Source organism: Lolium rigidum, chromosome 6 (genome assembly GCF_022539505.1).
Source record: "Lolium rigidum isolate FL_2022 chromosome 6, APGP_CSIRO_Lrig_0.1, whole genome shotgun sequence".
In the NCBI taxonomy this organism is placed as follows: domain Eukaryota; kingdom Viridiplantae; phylum Streptophyta; class Magnoliopsida; order Poales; family Poaceae; genus Lolium; species Lolium rigidum.
Window position 1 is genome coordinate 314,595,884 of NC_061513.1, and position 20,789 is coordinate 314,616,672.

Sequence of the window (20,789 nt, forward strand, 5' to 3'; positions counted from 1 at the left end):
GAAACACCATCAGCACAAACATCACCAGTCTGTATACTGGCATCAACACAAACTGGAATTGTAGCACATGCTGCAACATCTTCATCAACAATAGGATTAGCTTCATCCGGCTTGTCACCAACAAGAACTGGCTTGTCATCTACAGGTATGGCTGAAACATCACCAACATTGACGCTTGGAACATCATGCACCTCATGTCGCAGTTTAGGCTTGTGCAACTTCTCCTTGCGTATCACCAACTCCACATCGGACTTGATATGACCATCACCCATAGGCTTTAAAGTCCGTTGTTTGCCACCATGCATAAAAGAATATGTATTTGCTCTCCCAGCATGTGTCACATTACGATCATACTGCCATGGACGCCCAAGTAGCAATCCAAACACCTCCAATGGCAACACATCGCACTCTATCTCATCAACATAATCATCAACTGCAAATGGCACACGCACCTTATGAGTAATCTTCAGCATACCGCATCTATTCAACCACTCAACACGTTTAGGTTAACGAAGACGCCACGTAGACAACCCCAATGCTACCACCATCGCCTTGCTTATGCCATTAGTACAACTACCACCATCAATCATCAATTTGCAAGCCTTGCCCTTTATAATGCACTGAGTTTGAAATAAACTCCATCGCTGAACCTTGTCAATTGTCTTTCAAGCATCACCGTGTACCTTCTTAAGTTGCATATTCAGCCGGCTCAATGGTACATCCTCCTCCATAGTCACAGTAGTGCCCATGGTATCAGAGCCAGGTTCCTTCTCCTGTGAATATATCACCTCACCCTCAGTGACGTACTGTCGGTACTGGATCAACCTCCTGAATAGGAATTATGCACTTGCTAACTTCCTCTATTGCATGCACAATTCCGGACGGCTACTCACTTGCCTCCATATATGGTAACACGAAACCATCATGAAGAATTTTTTTGAAGTCCTCCCAAGTACAAGAAATTCTCCTCTTTCAACCGCATCACACCACCAATTGTCTAACTCCTCGTCCACAAGCCGATGAGCAAGGACATACGCATCATACCCACTGAAATTTCCATTGTATCTGCGACATCGATTGAAACCCAGTTCCATGTTCTTTTCTCAATCTTCATACTCCTCAACTGTCGCCAAATGGTGTAGATACCAACGAAGTTTGGATGCATGACGTTGTATTCCCAGCCTAATGTCAAGATAATCATTGAAAACAACACTTGACTTCTTCCACGCGAACACCGTATGCCATAAACATCGTCTGGAAACGAATCCGTCGCGAAAGACTGCTGAATGGCCAGCCTGGATAGCTGAGTCGTCGGTCTGGAAGCTGGTTGCGCCGACCTGGGAACCGGATGGTCCGGCCAGGGAGCCGGTTGGGCCGGCCTAGGCACCGGCTGGTCCCGCCTAGGGGCCGGTCTGGCAGGGGTGGGCACCGGGCGGATGGGCGAAGCCCCCTGGATATCGCCCCGGTGGGCACCGGCGTACAGGCCGGTTTTTCCCGGGCCGGCCGGTGGTGGGGCCGGTCTGGCTGGGCCTGGGGCTGGGTGAGCCGGTGGTGGGGCCGGTGTGCCGAGCCGTGCACCGGATGCTGTCCGAAACTGCATTTTCTTCCCGATTCCAAACCTCGAAATTCACGATCCTGCCAGCAAAAACAACACAAGACGGTGGAAAAACTATGCCCCAACAGCACAAAACTTCCTCCATCTCAACCTCCTTCAACCTTGAGCCAATATCCTCCGATGCAAACCGATCCAATGAGATCGATCAACAAAAACTCGCCGTGAGCAACCCAGAAATCTGATACCACATGATAAGGGGATCCCAGCATATCCTCCTAAGGTGTTTGCCCGATCTTTCACAGCGAGAACCCGGGTAGATAGATACCTCCAATTACGCGCGGAACACAACCTGAAGTAGGGGATAAATCCAGCAAGCAACATGATGGAGATCACCACGCCTCAAGACCAAAGCACGACAATCCTTGATGAAACAAGAACCTCCACAACAACTGTAATAGATAAACGGCGGCACCGTCCCCGGAGGGATGCTTCACCAAGCACACACGCGATAGCGTCTAAACTTAACTCAAACTAGTTCTAACCCTAAAACCTGGCCGTCCCAACCCTTATATGAGGGGGTTGGCCGGCCAGCCCTACTGGGCCTCTCTACCTTGGTTTGGACAGGCCCATACCAAACTAACTCAACTCAATAAAATCTCTAATTGGCCCACATATGACCATAGAGATAAAATATGATAACTAAGATAACTAGCTAGGTGGAGTCCTGAAATTGGGCTTCACCTCGGCCTTCATGCCCGTATCACTTCTCCCCCTCCTTGGCGGCTTCCAAGGAGAAGGGTTTTCGTGTCTATCGGTGGCTTACTCTAGGAATAGGATTTCCCCTCAATATATGCAGGTATAGATGCAATTTAGGCCATGAAATTGATGTCACTTTGATCTAAGTGCTCTTTGGCACCTCTAGAACCTTCCTAGGAATCCCCACTGTTCTTTATGGGTCCATAAAGTCGTGGATTGTCCTAAATCCCCAACTATGGAAGCAGTCTAAGTCAATCACGAAACGTATTTTCGGAGTCCAGAAACTGCCTCGATCTATCCTCCACAATAATATGGCTCTTAGGGGGGGCATTGATGGCGTGTATTTCACACGTTCGTTGGGCAACCCCAAGAGGAAGGTATGATGCGCACAGCAGCAAGTTTTCCCTCAGAAAGAAACCAAGGTTTATCGAACCGGGAGGAGCCAAGAAGCACGTTGAAGGTTGATGGCGGCGAGATGTAGTGCGGCGCAACACCGGGGATTCCGGCGCCAACGTGGAACCCGCACAACACAACCAAAGTACTTTGCCCCAACGAAACAGAGTGAGGTTGTCAATCTCACCGGCTTGCTGTAACAAAGAGTTAACCGTATTGTGTGGAAGATGATTGTTTGCGGAAAACGAGTAGAACAAGTATTGCAGTAGATTGTATTTCGAGTAAAGAGAATTGGACCGGGGTCCACAGTTCACTAGAGGTGTCTCTCCCATAAGACGAACAAGCATGTTGGGTGAACAAATTACAGTTGGGCAATTGACAAATAAAGAGAGCATGACAATGCACATACATATCATGATGAGTATAGTGAGATTTAATTGGGCATTACGACAAAGTACATAGACCGCCATCCAACTGCATCTATGCCTAAAAAGTCCACCTTCAGGTTATCATCCGAACCCCTTCCAGTATTAAGTTGCAAGCAACAGACAATTGCATTAAGTATGGTGCGTAATGTAATCAACAACTACATCCTTAGACATAGCATCAATGTTTTATCCCTAGTGGCAACGAGCACAACACAACCTTAGAACTTTACGTCACTTGTCCCAGTGTCAATGCGGGCATGAACCCACTATCGAGCATAAGTACTCCCTCTTGGAGTTACAAGCATCTACTTGGCCGGAGCATCTACTAGTAACGGAGAGCATGCAAGATCATAAACAACACATAAGCATAACTTTGATAATCAACATAACAAGTATTCTCTATTCATCGGATCCCAACAAACGCAACATATAGAATTACGGATAGATGATCTTGATCATGTTAGGCAGCTCACAAGATCCGACAATGATAGCACAATGGGGAGAAGACAACCATCTAGCTACTGCTATGGACCCATAGTCCGAGGGGTAGACTACTCACACATCACACCGGAGGCGACCATGGCGGCGTAGAGTCCTCCGGGAGATGATTCCCCTCTCCGGCAGGGTGCCGGAGGCGATCTCCTGGATCCCCCGAGATGGGATCGGCGGCGGCGGCGTCTCCGGAAGGTTTTCCGTATCGTGGTTCTCGGTGCCGGGGTTTTCGTCACGGAGGCTATTTGTAGGCGGAAGGGCGGAGTCGGGGGCCGGACGAGGGGGCCACACCATAGGGCGGCGCGGGCCCCCCGGGCCGCGCCGCCACGTGGTGTCGCCACCTCGTGGCCCCACTTCGTGTGTTCTTCGGTCTTCCGGAAGCTCCGTGGAAAAATAGGCCCCCGGGCTTTGATTTCGTCCAATTCCGAGAATATTTCCTTACTAGGATTTACGAAACCAAAAACAGCAGAAAACGACAAGCGGCACTTCGGCATCTTGTTAATAGGTTAGTTCCAGAAAATGCACGAATATGACATAAAGTGTGCATAAAACATGTAGATAACATCAATAATGTGGCATGGAACATAAGAAATTATCGATACGTCGGAGACGTATCGGCATCCCCAAGCTTAGTTACTGCTCGTCCCGAGCAGGTAAAACGATAACACAGATAATTTCTGGAGTGACATGCCATCATAATCTTGATCATACTATTTGTAAAGCTTATGTAGTGAATGCAGCGATCAAAACAATGTGTATGACATGAGTAAACAAGTGAATCATATAGCAAAGACTTTTCATGAATAGCACTTCAAGACAAGCATCAATAAGTCTTGCATAAGAGTTAACTCATAAAGCAATAATTCAAAGTAAAGGCATTGAAGCAACACAAACGAAGATTAAGTTTCAGCGGTTGCTTTCAACTTGTAACATGTATATCTCATGGATATTGTCAACATAGAGTAATATAATAAGTGCAATAAGCAAGTATGTAGGAATCAATGCACAGTTCACACAAGTGTTTGCTTCTTGAGGTGGAGAGAAATAGGTGAACAGACTCAACATTGAAAGTAAAAGAATGGTCCTCATAGAGGAAAAGCATCGATTGCTATATTTGTGCTAGAGCTTTGATTTTGAAAACATGAAACAATTTTGTCAACGGTAGTAATAAAGCATATGCATCATGTAAATTATATCTTATAAGTTGCAAGCCTCATGCATAGTGTACTAATAGTGCCCGCACCTTGTCCTAATTAGCTTGGACTACCTGGATTATCACCGCAATACATATGCTTTAACCAAGTATCACAAAGGGGTACCTCTATGCCGCTCGTACAAAGGTCTAAGGAGAAAGCTCGCATTTGGATTTCTCGCTTTTGATTATTCTCAACTTAGACATCCATACCGGGACAACATAGACAACAGATAATGGACTCCTCTTTTAATGCTTAAAGCATTCAACAACAATTAATTCTTTTCTCATTAGAGATTTGAGGATGTTTGTCCAAAACTGAAAATTCCACCATGGAACATGGCTTCGGTTAGCGGCCCAATGTTCTTCTCTCACAATATGCATGCTCAAACCATTCAACTCGAGTAGATCGCCCTTACTTCGGACAAGACGAACATGCATAGCAACTCACATGAAATTCAACAATGAGTTGATGGCGTTCCCCGGTAAACATGGTTATCGCACAACAAGCAACTTAATAAGAGATAAAGTGCATAATTACATATTCAATACCACAATAGTTTTTAAGCTATTTGTCCCATGAGCTATATATTGCAAAGGTGAATGATGGAATTTTAAAGGTAGCACTCAAGCAATTTACTTTGGAATGGCGGAAAATACCATGTAGCATAGGTAGGTATGGTGGACACAAATGGCATAGTGGTTGGCTCAAGTATTTTGGATGCATGAGAAGTATTCCCTCTCGATACAAGGTTTAGGCTAGCAAGGCTTATTTGAAACAAACACAAGGATGAACCGGTGCAGCAAAACTCACATAAAAGACATATTGAAAACATTATAAGACTCTACACCATCTTCCTTGTTGTTCAAACTCAATACTAGAAATTATCTAGACCTTAGAGAAACCAAATATGCAAACCAAATTTTAGCATGCTCTATGTATTTCTTCATTAATGGGTGCAAAGCATATGATGCAAGAGCTTAAACATGAGCACAACAATTGCCAAGTATCACATTACCCAAAACATTTATAGCAATTACTACATGTATCATTTTCCAATTCCAACCATATAACAATTTAACGAAGGAGAAACTTCGCCATGAATACTATGAGTAGAAACCAAGGACATACTTGTCCATATGCTACAGCGGAGCGTGTATCTCTCCCATAAAGTGAATGCTAGGATCCATTTTATTCAAACAAAACAAAAACAAAAACAAACCGATGCTCCAAGAAAAAGCACATAAGATGTGATGGAATAAAAATATAGTTTCAGGGGAGGAACTCGATAATGTTGTCGATGAAGAAGGGGATGCCTTGGGCATCCCCAAGCTTAGACGCTTGAGTCTTCTTGATATATGCAGGGGTGAACCACCGGGTGCATCCCCAAGCTTAGAGCTTTCACTCTCCTTGATCATGTTGCATCATACTCCTCTCTTGATCCTTGAAAACTTCCTCCACACCAAACTCGAAACAACTCATTAGAGGGTTAGTGCACAATATAAATTGACATATTCAGATGTGACACAATCATTCTTAACACTTCTGGACATTGCATAATGCTACTGGACATTAGTGGATCAAAGAAATTCATCCAACATAGCGAAAGAGGCAATGCGAAATAAAAGGCAGAATCTGTCAAAACAGAACAGTTCGTATTGACAAATTTTAAAATGGCACCAGACTTGCTCAAATGAAAATGCTCAAATTGAATGAAAGTTGCGTACATATCTGAGGATCACACACGTAAATTGGCTTAATTTTCTGAGTTACCTACAGGGAGGTGGACCCAGATTCGTGACAGCAAAGAAATCTGGAACTGTGCAGTAATCCAAATCTAGTACTTACTTTTCTATCAACGGCTTAACTTGGCACAACAAAACACAAAACTAAGATAAGGAGAGGTTGCTACAGTAGTAAACAACTTCCAAGACACAAAATAAAAACAAAGTACTGTAGGTAAAAACATGGGTTGTCTCCCATAAGCGCTTTTCTTTAACGCCTTTCAGCTAGGCGCGAAAGTGTGTATCAAGTATTATCAAGAGATGAAGTGTCAACATCATAATTTGTTCTCATAATAGAATCAAAAGGTACCTTCATTCTCTTTCTAGGGAAGTGTTCCATACCTTTCTTGAGAGGAAATTGATATTTCATATTACCTTCCTTCATATCAATGGTAGCACCAACGAGTTCGAAGAAAAGGTCTTCCCAATATAATGGGACAAGATGCATTGCATTCAATATCCAAGACAACAAAATCAACGGGAACAAGGTTATTGTTAACGGTAATGCGAACATTATCAACTTTACCCAAAGGTTTCTTTGTAGAATGATCAGCAAGATTAACATCCAAATAACAATTTTTCAGCGGTGGCAAGTCAAGCATATTATAAATTTTCTTAGGCATAACGAAATACTTGCACCAAGATCACATAAAGCATTACAATCAAAATCTTTAACTTTCATCTTAATGATGGGCTCCCAACCATCCTCTAGCTTTTTAGGAATAGAGGCTTCGCGCTCTAGTTTCTCTTCTCTAGCTTTTATGAGAGCATTTGTAATATGATGCGTGAAAGCCAAATTTATAGCACTAGCATTAGGACTTTTAGCAAGTTTTTGCAAGAACTTTATAACTTCAGAGATGTGGCAATCATCAAAATTCAAACCATTATAATCTAAAGCAATGGGATCATCATCCCCAATGTTGGAAAAAATTTCAGCGAGCTTTATCACGAGCGGTTTAGCGAGTTTTAGCAGTTTCGAGGCGGTTTTCGCGCTTTGCATTAGAAGTGGAAACATTGCTAACACCAATTCTTTTATTAGTATGAGTAGAAGGTGCAGCAACATGTGTAGCATTAGCATTACTAGTGGTGGTAATAGTCCAAACTTTAGCTATATTCTTCTCTTTAGCTAGTTTTTCATTTTCTTCTCTATCCCACCTAGCACGCTAGTTCAGCCATTAATCTTATATTCTCATTAATTCTAACTTGAATGGCATTTGCTGTAGTAGTAATTTTATCATCTAAATCCTCAGGTTTAGCAGCCATTTTATTAATTAAAGAAGATTGTGATGCGAGACATGTATGAGATTCGGTTTTCGGCATTAGCAAGTTTAGTTTGCAACCCCGAGATCTCCCTATTCAGATTTTCAAGTTGATTCCCTATATTCTTCAACAAGGTAGATTGCTCATTCAATGTTTTAGTAAACAATTTATTTTGCTCATATTGTGATTGCATAAAGCTCTTAGTGGATCTTTCAATTTCTAGTATCTTCTCTTCATTAGGTGAAACATATCTACCATGAGAATTACCATTAGCAGGATATGGCCTAGAATCATTGTAATTGTTATTTTTAATGAAATTCACATCAACATATTCTTTTTGAGCAACCAATGACGCTAACGGAACATTATTATAATTAACATTAGGCCTACCACTCGCAAGCATAGACATAATAGCATCAATCTTATCACTCAAAGTAGAGGTTTCTTCGACAGAATTTACCTTCTTACCTTGTGGAGCTCTTTCCGTGTGCCATTCAGAATAGTTGATCATCATATTATCAAGAAGCTTTGTTGCTTCACCAAGAGTGATGGACATAAAGGTACCTCCAGCATCTGAATCCAATAAATTCCGTGAAGAAAAATTTAGTCCTGCATAGAAGGTTTGGATGATCATCCAAGTAGTCAGTCCATGGGTTGGGCAATTTTTAACCGAGAGATTTCATTCTTTCCCAAGCTTGAGCAACATGTTCAGTATCTAATTGTTTAAAATTCATTATGCTACTCCTCAAAGATATAATTTTAGCAGGGGGATAATATCTACCAATAAAAGCATCCTTGCATTTAGTCCATGAATCAATACTATTCTTAGGCGAGAGATAGCAACCAATCTTTAGCTCTTCCTCTTAATGAGAAAGGGAACAATTTTAGTTTAATAATATCACCATCTACATCTTTATATTTTTGCATTTCACATAGTTCAACAAAATTATTAAGATGGGCAGCGGCATCATCGGAACTAATTCCAGAAAATTGATCTTTCATGACAAGATTCAGTAAAGCAGGTTTAATTTCAAAGAATTCTGCTGTAGTAGCAGGTGGAGAAATAGGTGTGCATAAGAAATCATTATTATTTGTGGTTGTGAAGTCACACAACTTAGTATTTTCAGCGTTGGCCATTTTAGCAACAGTAAATAAAGCAAACTAGATAAAGTAAATGCAAGTAAACTAATTTTTTTTGTGTTTTCGATATAGCAAACAAGATAACAAATAAAGTAAAACTAGCAACTAATTTTTTTGTATTTTGATTTAGTGCAGCAAACAAAGTAGTAAATAAAACTAAGCAAGACAAAAACAAAGTAAAGAGATTGAGAAGTGGAGACTCCCCTTGCGGCGTGTCTTGATCTCCCGACAACGGCGCCGGAAAAAGAGCTTGATGGCGTGTATTTCACACGTTCGTTGGGCAACCCCAAGAGGAAGGTATGATGCGCACAGCAGCAAGTTTTCCCTCGAGAAAGAAACCAAGGTTTATCGAACCGAGGAGGAGCCAAGAAGCACGTTGAAGGTTGATGGCGGCGAGATGTAGTGCGGCGCAACACCGGGGATTCCGGCGCCAACGTGGAACCTGCACAACACAACCAAAGTACTTTGCCCCAACGAAACGAGTGAGGTTGTCAATCTCACCGGCTTGCTGTAACAAAGAGTTAACCGTATTGTGTGGAAGATGATTGTTTGCGAGAAAACAGTAGAACAAGTATTGCGATAGATTGTATTTCGGTAAAGAGAATTGGACCGGGGTCCACGGTTCACTAGAGGTGTCTCTCCCATAAGACGAACATCATGTTGGGTGAACAAATTACAGTTGGGCAATTGACAAATAAAGAGAGCATGACAATGCACATACATATCATGATGAGTATAGTGAGATTTAATTGGGCATTACGACAAAGTACATAGACCGCCATCCAAGCTGCATCTATGCCTAAAAAGTCCACCTTCGAAGTTATCATCCGAACCCCTTCCGAGTATTAAGTTGCAAGCAACAGACAATTGCATTAAGTATGGTGCGTAATGTAATCAACAACTACATCCTTAGACATAGCATCAATGTTTTATCCCTAGTGGCAACGAGCACAACACAACCTTATAACTTTCATCACTCGTCCCAGGTGTCAATGCGGGCATGAACCCACTATCGAGCATAAGTACTCCCTCTTGGAGTTACAAGCATCTACTTGGCCGGAGCATCTACTAGTAACGGAGAGCATGCAAGATCATAAACAACACATAAGCATAACTTTGATAATCAACATAACAAGTATTCTCTATTCATCGGATCCCAACAAACGCAACATATAGAATTACGGATAGATGATCTTGATCATGTTAGGCAGCTCACAAGATCCGACAATGATAGCACAATGGGGAGAAGACAACCATCTAGCTACTGCTATGGACCCATAGTCCGGGGGTAGACTACTCACACATCACACCGGAGGCGACCATGGCGGCGTAGAGTCCTCCGGGAGATGATTCCCCTCTCCGGCAGGGTGCCGGAGGCGATCTCCTGGATCCCCCGAGATGGGATCGGCGGCGGCGTCTCTGGAAGGTTTTCCGTATCGTGGTTCTCGGTACTGGGGTTTTCGTCACGGAGGCTATTTGTAGGCGGAAGGGCAGAGTCGGGGGCCAGACGAGGGGGCCACACCATAGGGCGGCGCGGGCCCCCCCTGGGCCGCGCCGCCACGTGGTGTCGCCACCTCGTGGCCCCACTTCGTGTGTTCTTCGGTCTTCTGGAAGCTCCGTGGAAAAATAGGCCCCCGGGCTTTGATTTCGTCCAATTCCGAGAATATTTCCTTACTAGGATTTCGAAACCAAAAACAGCGAGAACAAAGAATCGGCACTTCGGCATCTTGTTAATAGGTTAGTTCCAGAAAATGCACGAATATGACATAAAGTGTGCATAAAACATGTAGATAACATCAATAATGTGGCATGGAACATAAGAAATTATCGATACGTCGGAGACGTATCAGGCATCCAGAGTCCGATTGGAGCGAATTTTATGTCTAAAATGAAGCGCATAAAATTCCTAGAACTTTGTCAATTGGATCTTTTTCATTTTACGTCGTCGTCTTAGGGGGTTTACGTGGCTATCTTTGAAAAGTGTTCGGAGACAGATTCCGGGAAACTCCAGATTTCACCATAATGATGGGTTTCCTTCCATATTTATCTATTTCCTACACAACAAAGTATAAAAAAGAAATTATGCAGTTTTGCAACTATTAATATATGTTAGTACCAATAAATATAATAAAGTTGCATAATAATAATGATTTTGCCACAATAAACTACAGAGTTATGTATGCATTTTACATGCATCAACATGCTCTTTTACAGTCAAATACTTATCGAATTATAGTACGGTGATCCTTGCACTTAGGGGTTATCAGCTCCTGGGCTCCATTACCAATGTGGCATCAGTCAAAGTTCCACATAAGATGGTCAACGTAGGTCAGACCGATTTAGGACCTCCGATGAATCACTTACAAAAGTTTTAGGATCTAGATGTTCAATTTCAAAGAATAAGGACTAAAGTGAACGTGGTCGGAAAGAATTAGGACCGCATGCAAGTGCGGTTTACTCTTTACAGTATATGATGAAAATTTCACATTGTTTTTTTTCTTGCTCTTCCTTTTGTTTCATCTACATTATAGTATTTGAGAAAAGATACTTCTTCATTTACACTTAATAATCATGAGCAAAACAATCAATCTGCAAAGATTGCCAATATTCCAACAATCTATGGAGACCCCATCTTTTGGACATGGTTTTTTTGCTCTCGAACTTATATGCTCCGTCTCCAATATTTTTTTTTTGGAAAAAGTAGAAAATAAAATTTAAATAATACAAACTTTTTAATACAATGAACATGAACATGTTTTCTAATAGCATGTCAAAAATGTCATAGAAAAGATACATGTATTGGTCTGTGCAAAAAAGACATGTCTGATTGTTGCAAACAATAACCAATTTTGTTATTTTTCACAGACCGCCAAATATGTCGTTTATCACCACAATTTTTCTTCTAGTTAGAACACATTCATGCTCGTTGTAAAAAAAGTTCAGTTTTTTTGATTTTATTTGCTATTTGCTAGTATTTTTTTATTGAAGCGGGAGCATATGAGCTCGGAAGTGCATTTTCGCCATCTTTTTTTTCTCTCTAACAAAGTAGCACTGCACAATTTGCCAAAACCCTGCGAAAAGCAAGCACAGATCTTGGCAGACGGAAGGGACGAATGAAACCGGAGGAGATATTCCAAGTGTACCGGCCATGGCAAACAAAGCAAAGCAAAGGCGTGCCGAGGTGCACGTCCTGGCGTAGAAAGCAACCCCCGATCGAGTGCACGCAGAATCAGATGCCATGTCCGTCCCCGCCGATGATCCTCCCCTGCTTTGGTGCTACCTCTGCAATTGCTCCCCTATAAATCCAAGCATGTCGCAGCCCCGTGAAACCAACCAAACACACATTGCCATCGATCGATCCACCAACTCGCCGGTGCAATCTTGTTTCGTTTGATCACGCTCCGAGCTGCCTCAGAGTGTAAACAACCGCCGCGCGTGCAGTCGACATCGCCGGCCATGGCGGACGACGACCAGAGCCAGCAGCCGCCGCGGTACTGGTTCCCGTACTGGAGCGGCGTCCCGCAGCCGCCGCCACCGTCCCGCCCATCCCGCCCCCCGGTCCGACCGCAGCTGTCCAGGCGTCTGTCCCCGCCATCGCCGGCCGCCGCGCCGTCCTCTCCACGGCGGCCTTCGCCGTCTCAGAACCGCCAGCAACCGACTACCACCACCACGGCGACGAGAGGCGCCGCTCCTCCTTGTCCTCCGCAGAGCCAGGTGTCCCGGCCGTCGCCGTCTCGATCCTCGCCGCTCGCGCCCATCAGAGAGCCGGCGCCTCCGTCCAACAACTCCAACGTCAGCGGAGCTGCCGCGCCGGAACCGGCCAAGCCGCCTGCTAAGCCGGTAGTTCTGCTTCTGCCGGCTTTTCCTGAGGCTTCTCCTAGGCAGAAGGACGCCGCCGTCGTCCTCCCGCTGGTGAAGCCCATCGCGCAAGTGCAACAGCCTGCTGCTTCTGAGATCAAGCCGCACGGTGGCCACGGCAAGGCCGTAGATAAAGAACACAAGCCGCATCATCAGAAGGAAGAGAAAGAGGATAAGAAGGACGAGCACAAAAGCAAAGACAAGGAGAAAGAAAAGGATCACAAAGAGAAGAAAGATGAAACCAAGAAGGAGAAGGAGGTAAAGGACAAGGAGAAGAAGCACCATGCCGGCGAGGACGCCAAGCACAAGGAGGTCAAGGCCGAGCACGGGAAGCTGCACAGGGAGATCAAGGCGGGCGTGGCCGACATGGTGCACAAGGCCTCCGGCTCCGGGCACGCGGCGGGGCCAGGGACTAGCGTGATCACGCTGGCGGGGGAGAACAAGGGCGCGTCCATGAACGTGGGCGGCGGCAAGAGCAAGAACGGTGGCGAGTGGCACGGTCATGGCTATCGGCTCGACGGAGGTAGCGGCAGCGACGGGAAGAAGGCGGCCGGCAAGCCCGGGATGATGACGGCGCTGATAAACAGCAACGTGCAGGTGATCAACAACTCGCTGCTGCTGCAGAGTTCCTGCAACGGCGGGGACCCTGGCGTGCACCTCAAGCTCTCCGCCAAGTCCGCCAGCAAGGAGAAGCAGAAGCACGCCCCCGGCGGCGACAAGGTTGCAGCGGCCTCTGCTGGAAAGAAGTGATGGCCACCGGTGGCGCATGTGAAGTCCTTGATATCATGGTACTCCAAATCATGTGAATATCCTCGATATAAGTATGTAAATATCCAAATAAATATGCAAGCCTATCATCCATGTAAATTACTGTGACACGGTGAGACCTGCAAAAACCGCTCCAAATAAGTCTATGAAAACGGGCAGCGCTAGGGATCGGCTCCCGATATTTTCTTCCCATCGGACCATCGTTCGGCCGTAGGATTAGAAGCAGCATGGCCGAAGGATTTCCAACCATACCCAGGCACCCAGCGCCCGATCTTTCCGTGATTTCAGGTACAAGGTAGTTACTACGTACGGCAGGATTTGCGCTAAATCAGCAGCTAACCATTTCCGTAAATCATGTCACTTTTAATTTCACCCGTTAGGAAACTAATTGCTGATTCCATGGAAGCGAAATATTCTACTAAAAAAATGCGTCCCACATTATTTAGCCTACTTTCTTTGGAAACACATCCCTTTTCCAGTGTTATGCAAATTTGCTTCCGATGCATCCAAAACAAATCAAGTTTGTAATGTGATGCATTCCTGCTTCATATGAAATTAAGTTTCTTTCACACACATCATAATTGTGCTTCCATACAACATTTGGGTTTCCGTATCATGAAGAATATGCTTCCATGTGAATAAATTTTGCCTCAATTTAACAGAAATATGCATAAAAGTTTGCTTCCTTATGAAGCACATTTTGTTTCCAATGCTACCTTACTTTGCTTCCTACGTAACTGAAGTTTGCTTCTATGAACAAAATACAAATGTTTACATTGATACTGTTAGCTACTTGCTTCCTTCATTGTTCATGTTAGTGCTCTACAGCTTCTGCACAACCAAACTAAGTTGATGCAGATTCCAGTAGACTGCATCCTCATGGTTTGATTTGCCATATAGCCCTCGACGGATGAGGCTGCACCACACTTTCACTTGAAAGTCGTTTCTGGAAGAATGCACCACAGGGTCGACATCATCAAACCACACGAACACGGTTGACGCTTGGTGCCGCAAAATTCACCGGTCCTGGGATCAGCAGCATGGCCACCCAAACGTGGCAAAAGTCCATGACCGAGATTGTCTGCTATAGAACAAAAGAATATGCCATAAACATAGGAGCATTGTAGGCATGCATGAAGTAAAATTTAAATACAATATAAGCATAATATATGACAAGTAAGCAAATCTTTACTGTGGTGAAGGAAATATGCTACCATGAAGCACTGTAATGCTAGCTAGCGGGAAGCAAATATCTACTTGGTAGAAAACATGTAAAGTGGAAGGAGGAAGCATGTTCACACCACGGTTTCCGTATAACAAAATGTATGTCAAAGCTGTATTGATGTTTGCTTCCAGTCCAACTGATCTAATTCAGTGCAGCCACGGAAGCACCACTACAAGCAGAGGGGGAGACGAGCCACAACAAGGTCAGCAAGGAGGGGAGGCAGTGCAAGGGAAGGGGTGACGGCAAGAAGATGAATTTGGTTGCAAGCTTGTTGCCCCGTCGCCGTAATGGCCCTGGTAGGTGATGCTGCCTGTGTGTGGTACAGTTAATGGGAAGCCGCCGCCATGGTGCTCGACAATAATGCCGAGATTGGAGATCTAGATTGCCACATACTATGAACACATGGAAGCCGCACTATGAACATTGCTACTGTGTCTACAACGAACTAAAATCTAGCAGATGCAAAATATAGACACATATGAACCCATTGATTTTAAGCCCTAAAAAATGCAGTAAAATGGAAAACATTGGGACCTAGTTCAGCTGCTATTCTTCCTCTCGAATCGTGTTTTCATCAGAGAGGTCGACAGGGCTGTCGTCAGCGGTTGAAACATCAAACGATCTGCTGCTTCGGACGGATCGAAGATGTTGCCGGCTAGGCTGAGACGCCTCCACGCCTACTTCGGCTGGCCGCCGGTTAGTCCTGCCCCAGCGACATCTCTCCGCAGTGGAGCGGCATGCCTGCCGACACACGAGAAGGTGAGGTGGAGGTGTAAGCTAGATGGGGCGATGTGGTGGGAACGAAGGAGCTTCCAGCGAGCAGTGGCGCCGGGCGGCGGTGGAAGCGGAGCTAGGTGATGCGAGGCGGGAGGGGAGGGGAGCGGAGCTGGGCGATGTGGGGAGGAGATGGAAGCGGGCGATGTTCTCTCGTGGTGACAAGGCGGGGTCAATGCGCTTAATTATGGGACAATCTCATCTCACATCTGTGCCATTATGGAAAAAATCTGATGCAAATCAAATCGTTGATTTGAGACGATATTGACGGCGGGTGGTCTCTCTCATGGTCGACCCCCTCGTTCTCGACGTGCCGCATGTCCGTGGGCTATTAATTCTACAACGGTTTCCTAGGTGGGCCTTCGACTATGTAGCTTCACCGATCAACGGATGGTCCGACAATTTGCTACCCATCGGACCCCGTTAGATAGTGTTTACCTATGAAAACTGCGCTAGGGTGATCCGGCCAGGGAATCTGAGGGCCTGTTTGGTGTGGCTTTTAGAGGCTTTCCACCAAAAAAAGCAGCCCAAACGAGCCAAAGGGCTCGGCTTCGCGTTGGGCTTTTCCAAAAGCCACACCCTTTCCTTCAGATGGGGAAAAGCACCTTTTGAGGTGCTTCCCGAGCTTCCCGAACCGAGCGACTCCCGTCCCCGTTCTTTTTTCCCGTCTTCCTCTGCTCGCGTCCGCGCCCAGGTAGGGTTCCCGAGCCGCCGCCGCACGTCGCCCCTGCCCATCGCCGCCGCCGCCGCACGCCGCCGCCGCCTATCGCCGCCGCCGACGCCGACGCCGCGCCTCCCCGCACGCCGACGACGTACGCCGCGCCTCCCCATCGCCGCACGCCGCACGCCGCGCCTCCCCATCGCCGCCGCACGCCGCCCGTCCCCGTCGCCGCACGCCGCCCGTCCCCGTCCCTCGTCCCCGTCCGCCGGCACGCCGCATGCGCGCCCGTCCCCGTCCCCGTCGCCGCACGCCGCCCGTCCCCGTCGCCGCACGCCGCCCGTCCCCGTCTCTGTCGCCGCACGCCGCCCGTCCCCATCGCCGCCCGCCGCGCCTCCCCAGGACCGCGCCGTCCTCGCCATCGCCTCCAGGTCCCGCCGCAGGTGAGCACAATTCCAGGCCGCCCCCGCCCCCCCCCGCCCCTTTGTTAAATTTTTTGTTGTTTTCAATTTGTGAATTGATCTGGACTGTGAATGAGTATGAATTGATGCCAAGTTAGGGCCAAATTGACTGCCCATATTGCTGCTGTATAGCTTGTGATCTGTAGTTATTTCTGTGTTATAGCTTGTGTCCCCCGTTTCCATGGAGAAGGCAATTTGGGATGCACACTACCTTCGTTTTTTTTGCGACATTTGTATGGAGGAAGTGGCGCATTTTGAAAGGCATCCCTCATTTCGACTTGGTTACACAGAAGAAAATTATCATTGCTTGTTGTGTGCTTCACAATTTCATTAGAGACTCCAACTTGCGTGATAAACAGTTTGATCGATGTGATGCTGATGAGGATTACATGCCCAAGGCCCAGAGGCAAACAATTACCTTGCCTAGTGATCATGTGTCGGCTGAACTACACACAAGAGGCATGAACGGAACACGTGACGACATTGCCAACACGTTGTTCATTTCTAGACAACGGAGGAATTAGCTAGTATAATGTAGTGGAAATGTATTTTGGACAAATATATTCCTAATGGTTATGTAATGACAATTGTATGGCGACTTGAATTTTAGATGCATATTCTATTTATTACACGTGAAGCAGCGACAGTACACCTTTTCATTAATGTAAGGGTGTTTCAGACAATTCAACAGTTTACAGCCAGACAGCCAGCTGGTTTGCCAAAGACTTCCACTCAGAAAAGCAGCTTCTCCCAGACAGCAGCTTTTCTGCACAGCAGCCACAGCCAGCCACAGCCAGCCACACCAAACAGGCCCTGAATCTTTCGTGATCTGAACCAAGATGTACGAGCAACTGATTACCAAAACATCCTGTAAATTACTATACTTGTACTACCCATTCTAAAGAGGCTGTCTACTTGATAGTCCATTACCAAAAAAGGTAAGTAAATAAATATGAAAAACTAAACACCAAGATAAAAACATAAATCCATGGGAGACATACATAACCAACAAATAAATAAAATAGTTAGATAAGTTTCAAAAAAACAAACAAATAAATAAAATAGTTAGATACCAAAACCATCTAAAAGTACCCAAAATATAAAAAACAAAAAATCTGGCAACTCCAAGCATTGATACCCGAGGCCTACATGTAAAGCCCAGGCTACTCAAGATCCCACCATTCTTCACCCTATAGTCAAATTGTGAATGTTCGAACATAAACATTTTCACTATCTTAACTATAAAGCGACAACATCACCAAGGAGGATAGCAAGAATTGGGGGAAAAAGTTCAAATGATGGCGAAAATATAAACAGCCAATAACTATTTAGAATACATGGAAATATAAAATGTCAGTTGTTTTGGTTTCTTATTGAAACAAGTAACATAAAATTTCCACTCAAACTTGACTAGGGTCCAATTGAAAAATTAGAAAAACTGTAGAAAACACAATTAATATTTGAATCAAGCTTGAGTTTATGTTACTAAAATATATTATGGGCATCGACCAAAGACATATAGCTAGTGCCAACTGCATTATTTTTAAATGATTACTTAAAATTGAGAACACATTGGTACTTACAATTATGTTTTATGTTACACTAAAGTTCGTCAAAGCAGACATACCATATAAACTTTAATACTGTTGTGTTCTACCATTAGAGCAACAAAAGGCATAAATTATGAAAGAGATGAAGTATCGTAGCATATTCTTTCATGTCATAATACAATGATCAAAAGAACCCTACCATTTTGTTGTTACATAGGTTCGCGGTGATGATACACCCGCATAAACTCAAGTAAAATATGGAAACCTTTTATGATGAAAACAAATATGTTATTTTTTAGACCGTGTTATAATTTCTACTCATGTTTAAGTGTTCATTCTAAATTAATAATTATCTTTAAAAATAGTCTAAAAGCTTGATCAAGGTTTTGGATTCAAATTTTGGTACATTGACATATTGACCTTGAAATAATATTTCAAGTTAGTCTTTCGTTATAATCAATTTTAGATATTATTTTTGTCAATACATTGTAAATTAAGCGATACATGAACATACAAAATATTTCACCTCACTGTAACAACGAATGAATGCAGAAAATATGTCGTGGTGAACATATAGATGCCATGGGTAGGCTTATCTTGAGGCCAAATGTACACCGAGGGATCCGGAGGAGGGGGAGATGGATATGAAACACACGCGAAGACACACGATATACCCAGGTTCGGGGCCCTTGTGAGGAGGTAACACCCCTACTCCTGCTTGTCTATACTATACAAGCTCACAGGGAACTACAATGGTGTTCTTGTAGCTCTTGGCTAGAGGAAGAAGATGAAGTGCCAGAGGGAGAAACCCTAGTAGACCTTAACTATCAGCTCATGGAACTTCCCGTGCAAGGGAACAAAACCTCTCCTTATATAGTGGAGGGGTGGCTTACAAGATAAGGAACTAGGGAAAAAGGAGAATCTTGGTCTACATCAGCCGGTATTGGACTGTAGCCTTGACCCTCAGCCCGTGAAGTCCTTGCACGTGTCTTATGTGTGTTGACCTCTGCTGGTCTGCGCACTGTAGCACCTTCGTCACCTCTGTGCTCTGGCCTCAGTTGGAAGCTAGCGGGGCTTCCATCATAAAGTCGATCTTGCGTATCTCCTCGATATCCTGTAGCGTCAGGACCAGATCTTTGACTCTGGGACCGGTATATGACCGTTGGACCTATGGTAGATCCCATTATAGTTTTATCTATATCAAGGCGGAGCTTCGCCTCTTGTTCTTCCTGAGACTTTGGCTTGATCTTGACTCGTCCGGCTTAAGTCATGCCATTATCTCTCACTCCGGTATACCCATGCTGGTATTCCAAATCGTACAATTTTGTCGACCTTTAATTCGGTCTCCCTTATCTTTGACGAGTATTAGACTTGTCCAGATTAATTATGTAAACCGGTTCTTAGTCACTTGACTTAGGGATATTTGCCATACTCTTGACCTACCGGGGGTCATCCTCCGGTATTAGTCCCCTAAGCTAGTGTGGTCCAACGGTGTCAGCTGATGGGCCGTAGGTGGTTCACCGCACAACTCTAGTATTTGTACCGGATTAATCATTATGGTTTCCATTTGAACCAGTAACATCTCTGCTTACCCAAATCTAGTTCGGAATAACTCTAAATCGGAACGGTTCATATCTTAACCGTTCTCTAACCGGCAATTATCCAAAATTCTCCCGCCACCGAACGTGACGAGAATATTTCGTAACTCACAACTGTCAGAGACAAGCGCCACTGTTCCGGTCAAATCGCGCAACCTAATGAGTAGGGTTACTGTGGTAATCGTGCGAATTTAATTTATGCACGAGTGATCCTTGTGGCCATCCGTGTGGCCGGATATTGACATGTATCTGAGCACCACGTGTAAGGTTTTTTGGATCGTGGGTTGGCTAAGACCTCTTCAGCCAGTAAGCCACCGTTGATCGAAAATTCCATGATCGGCTTCACCCAAGATGGTGCTTCCCAAACGACGAAAACCGGCATGTCGATCTCTATGCACACCAACATTGCTTCCTCTGGCTTCGACTGCGAAGTCCCCAGGTTTGCTTGGTCAACGTCCATTAGAACAATATGTGATTTCGGAACAAAGATTGATTCCGATTCTGGACTTGACTTGATTGAGGGTTTCCGGAGATGTGCCAAAGCTATTCCGGGGGGAATTTCTTGCCGGGATGAGCCTAACTTGGACAAAGTGTCGGCTGCTTCATTTTTCGCCCGTGGTACATGATGGAACTCACAACCTTCCAAGAATCCGGCAACTTGATGTACGTGAAACCAGTATAATGCCATGTTGGCATCCTTTGCGTCCCAATCACTGGAACACTGTTGTAATACAAGAACCGAGTCACCATAACAGACGATCCGGCGTACACCAACCTCCTTTGCCACCTTGAGCCCGTGTACTCAGCGACATTATTTAATGCCCTGAAATGGATCTGTAGCACATATCTGAGATGATCTCCTCTTGGTGAGGCGAGAACTACTCCGGCACCAAGAC

At 44.9% G+C, this 20,789-nt stretch overlaps 1 protein-coding gene across 1 annotated transcript; it reads left to right on the forward strand.

Moving 5' to 3' along the window:
* Nucleotides 1-12,457: 12,457 nt before the first annotated feature.
* Nucleotides 12,458-13,769, forward strand: LOC124664628 (serine/arginine repetitive matrix protein 1-like). The gene has a single exon (XM_047202101.1). The coding sequence runs from the start codon at nucleotides 12,458-12,460 to the stop codon at nucleotides 13,607-13,609; it is 1,152 nt and encodes a 383-aa protein (XP_047058057.1). The 3' UTR covers nucleotides 13,610-13,769.
* Nucleotides 13,770-20,789: the final 7,020 nt, after the last annotated feature.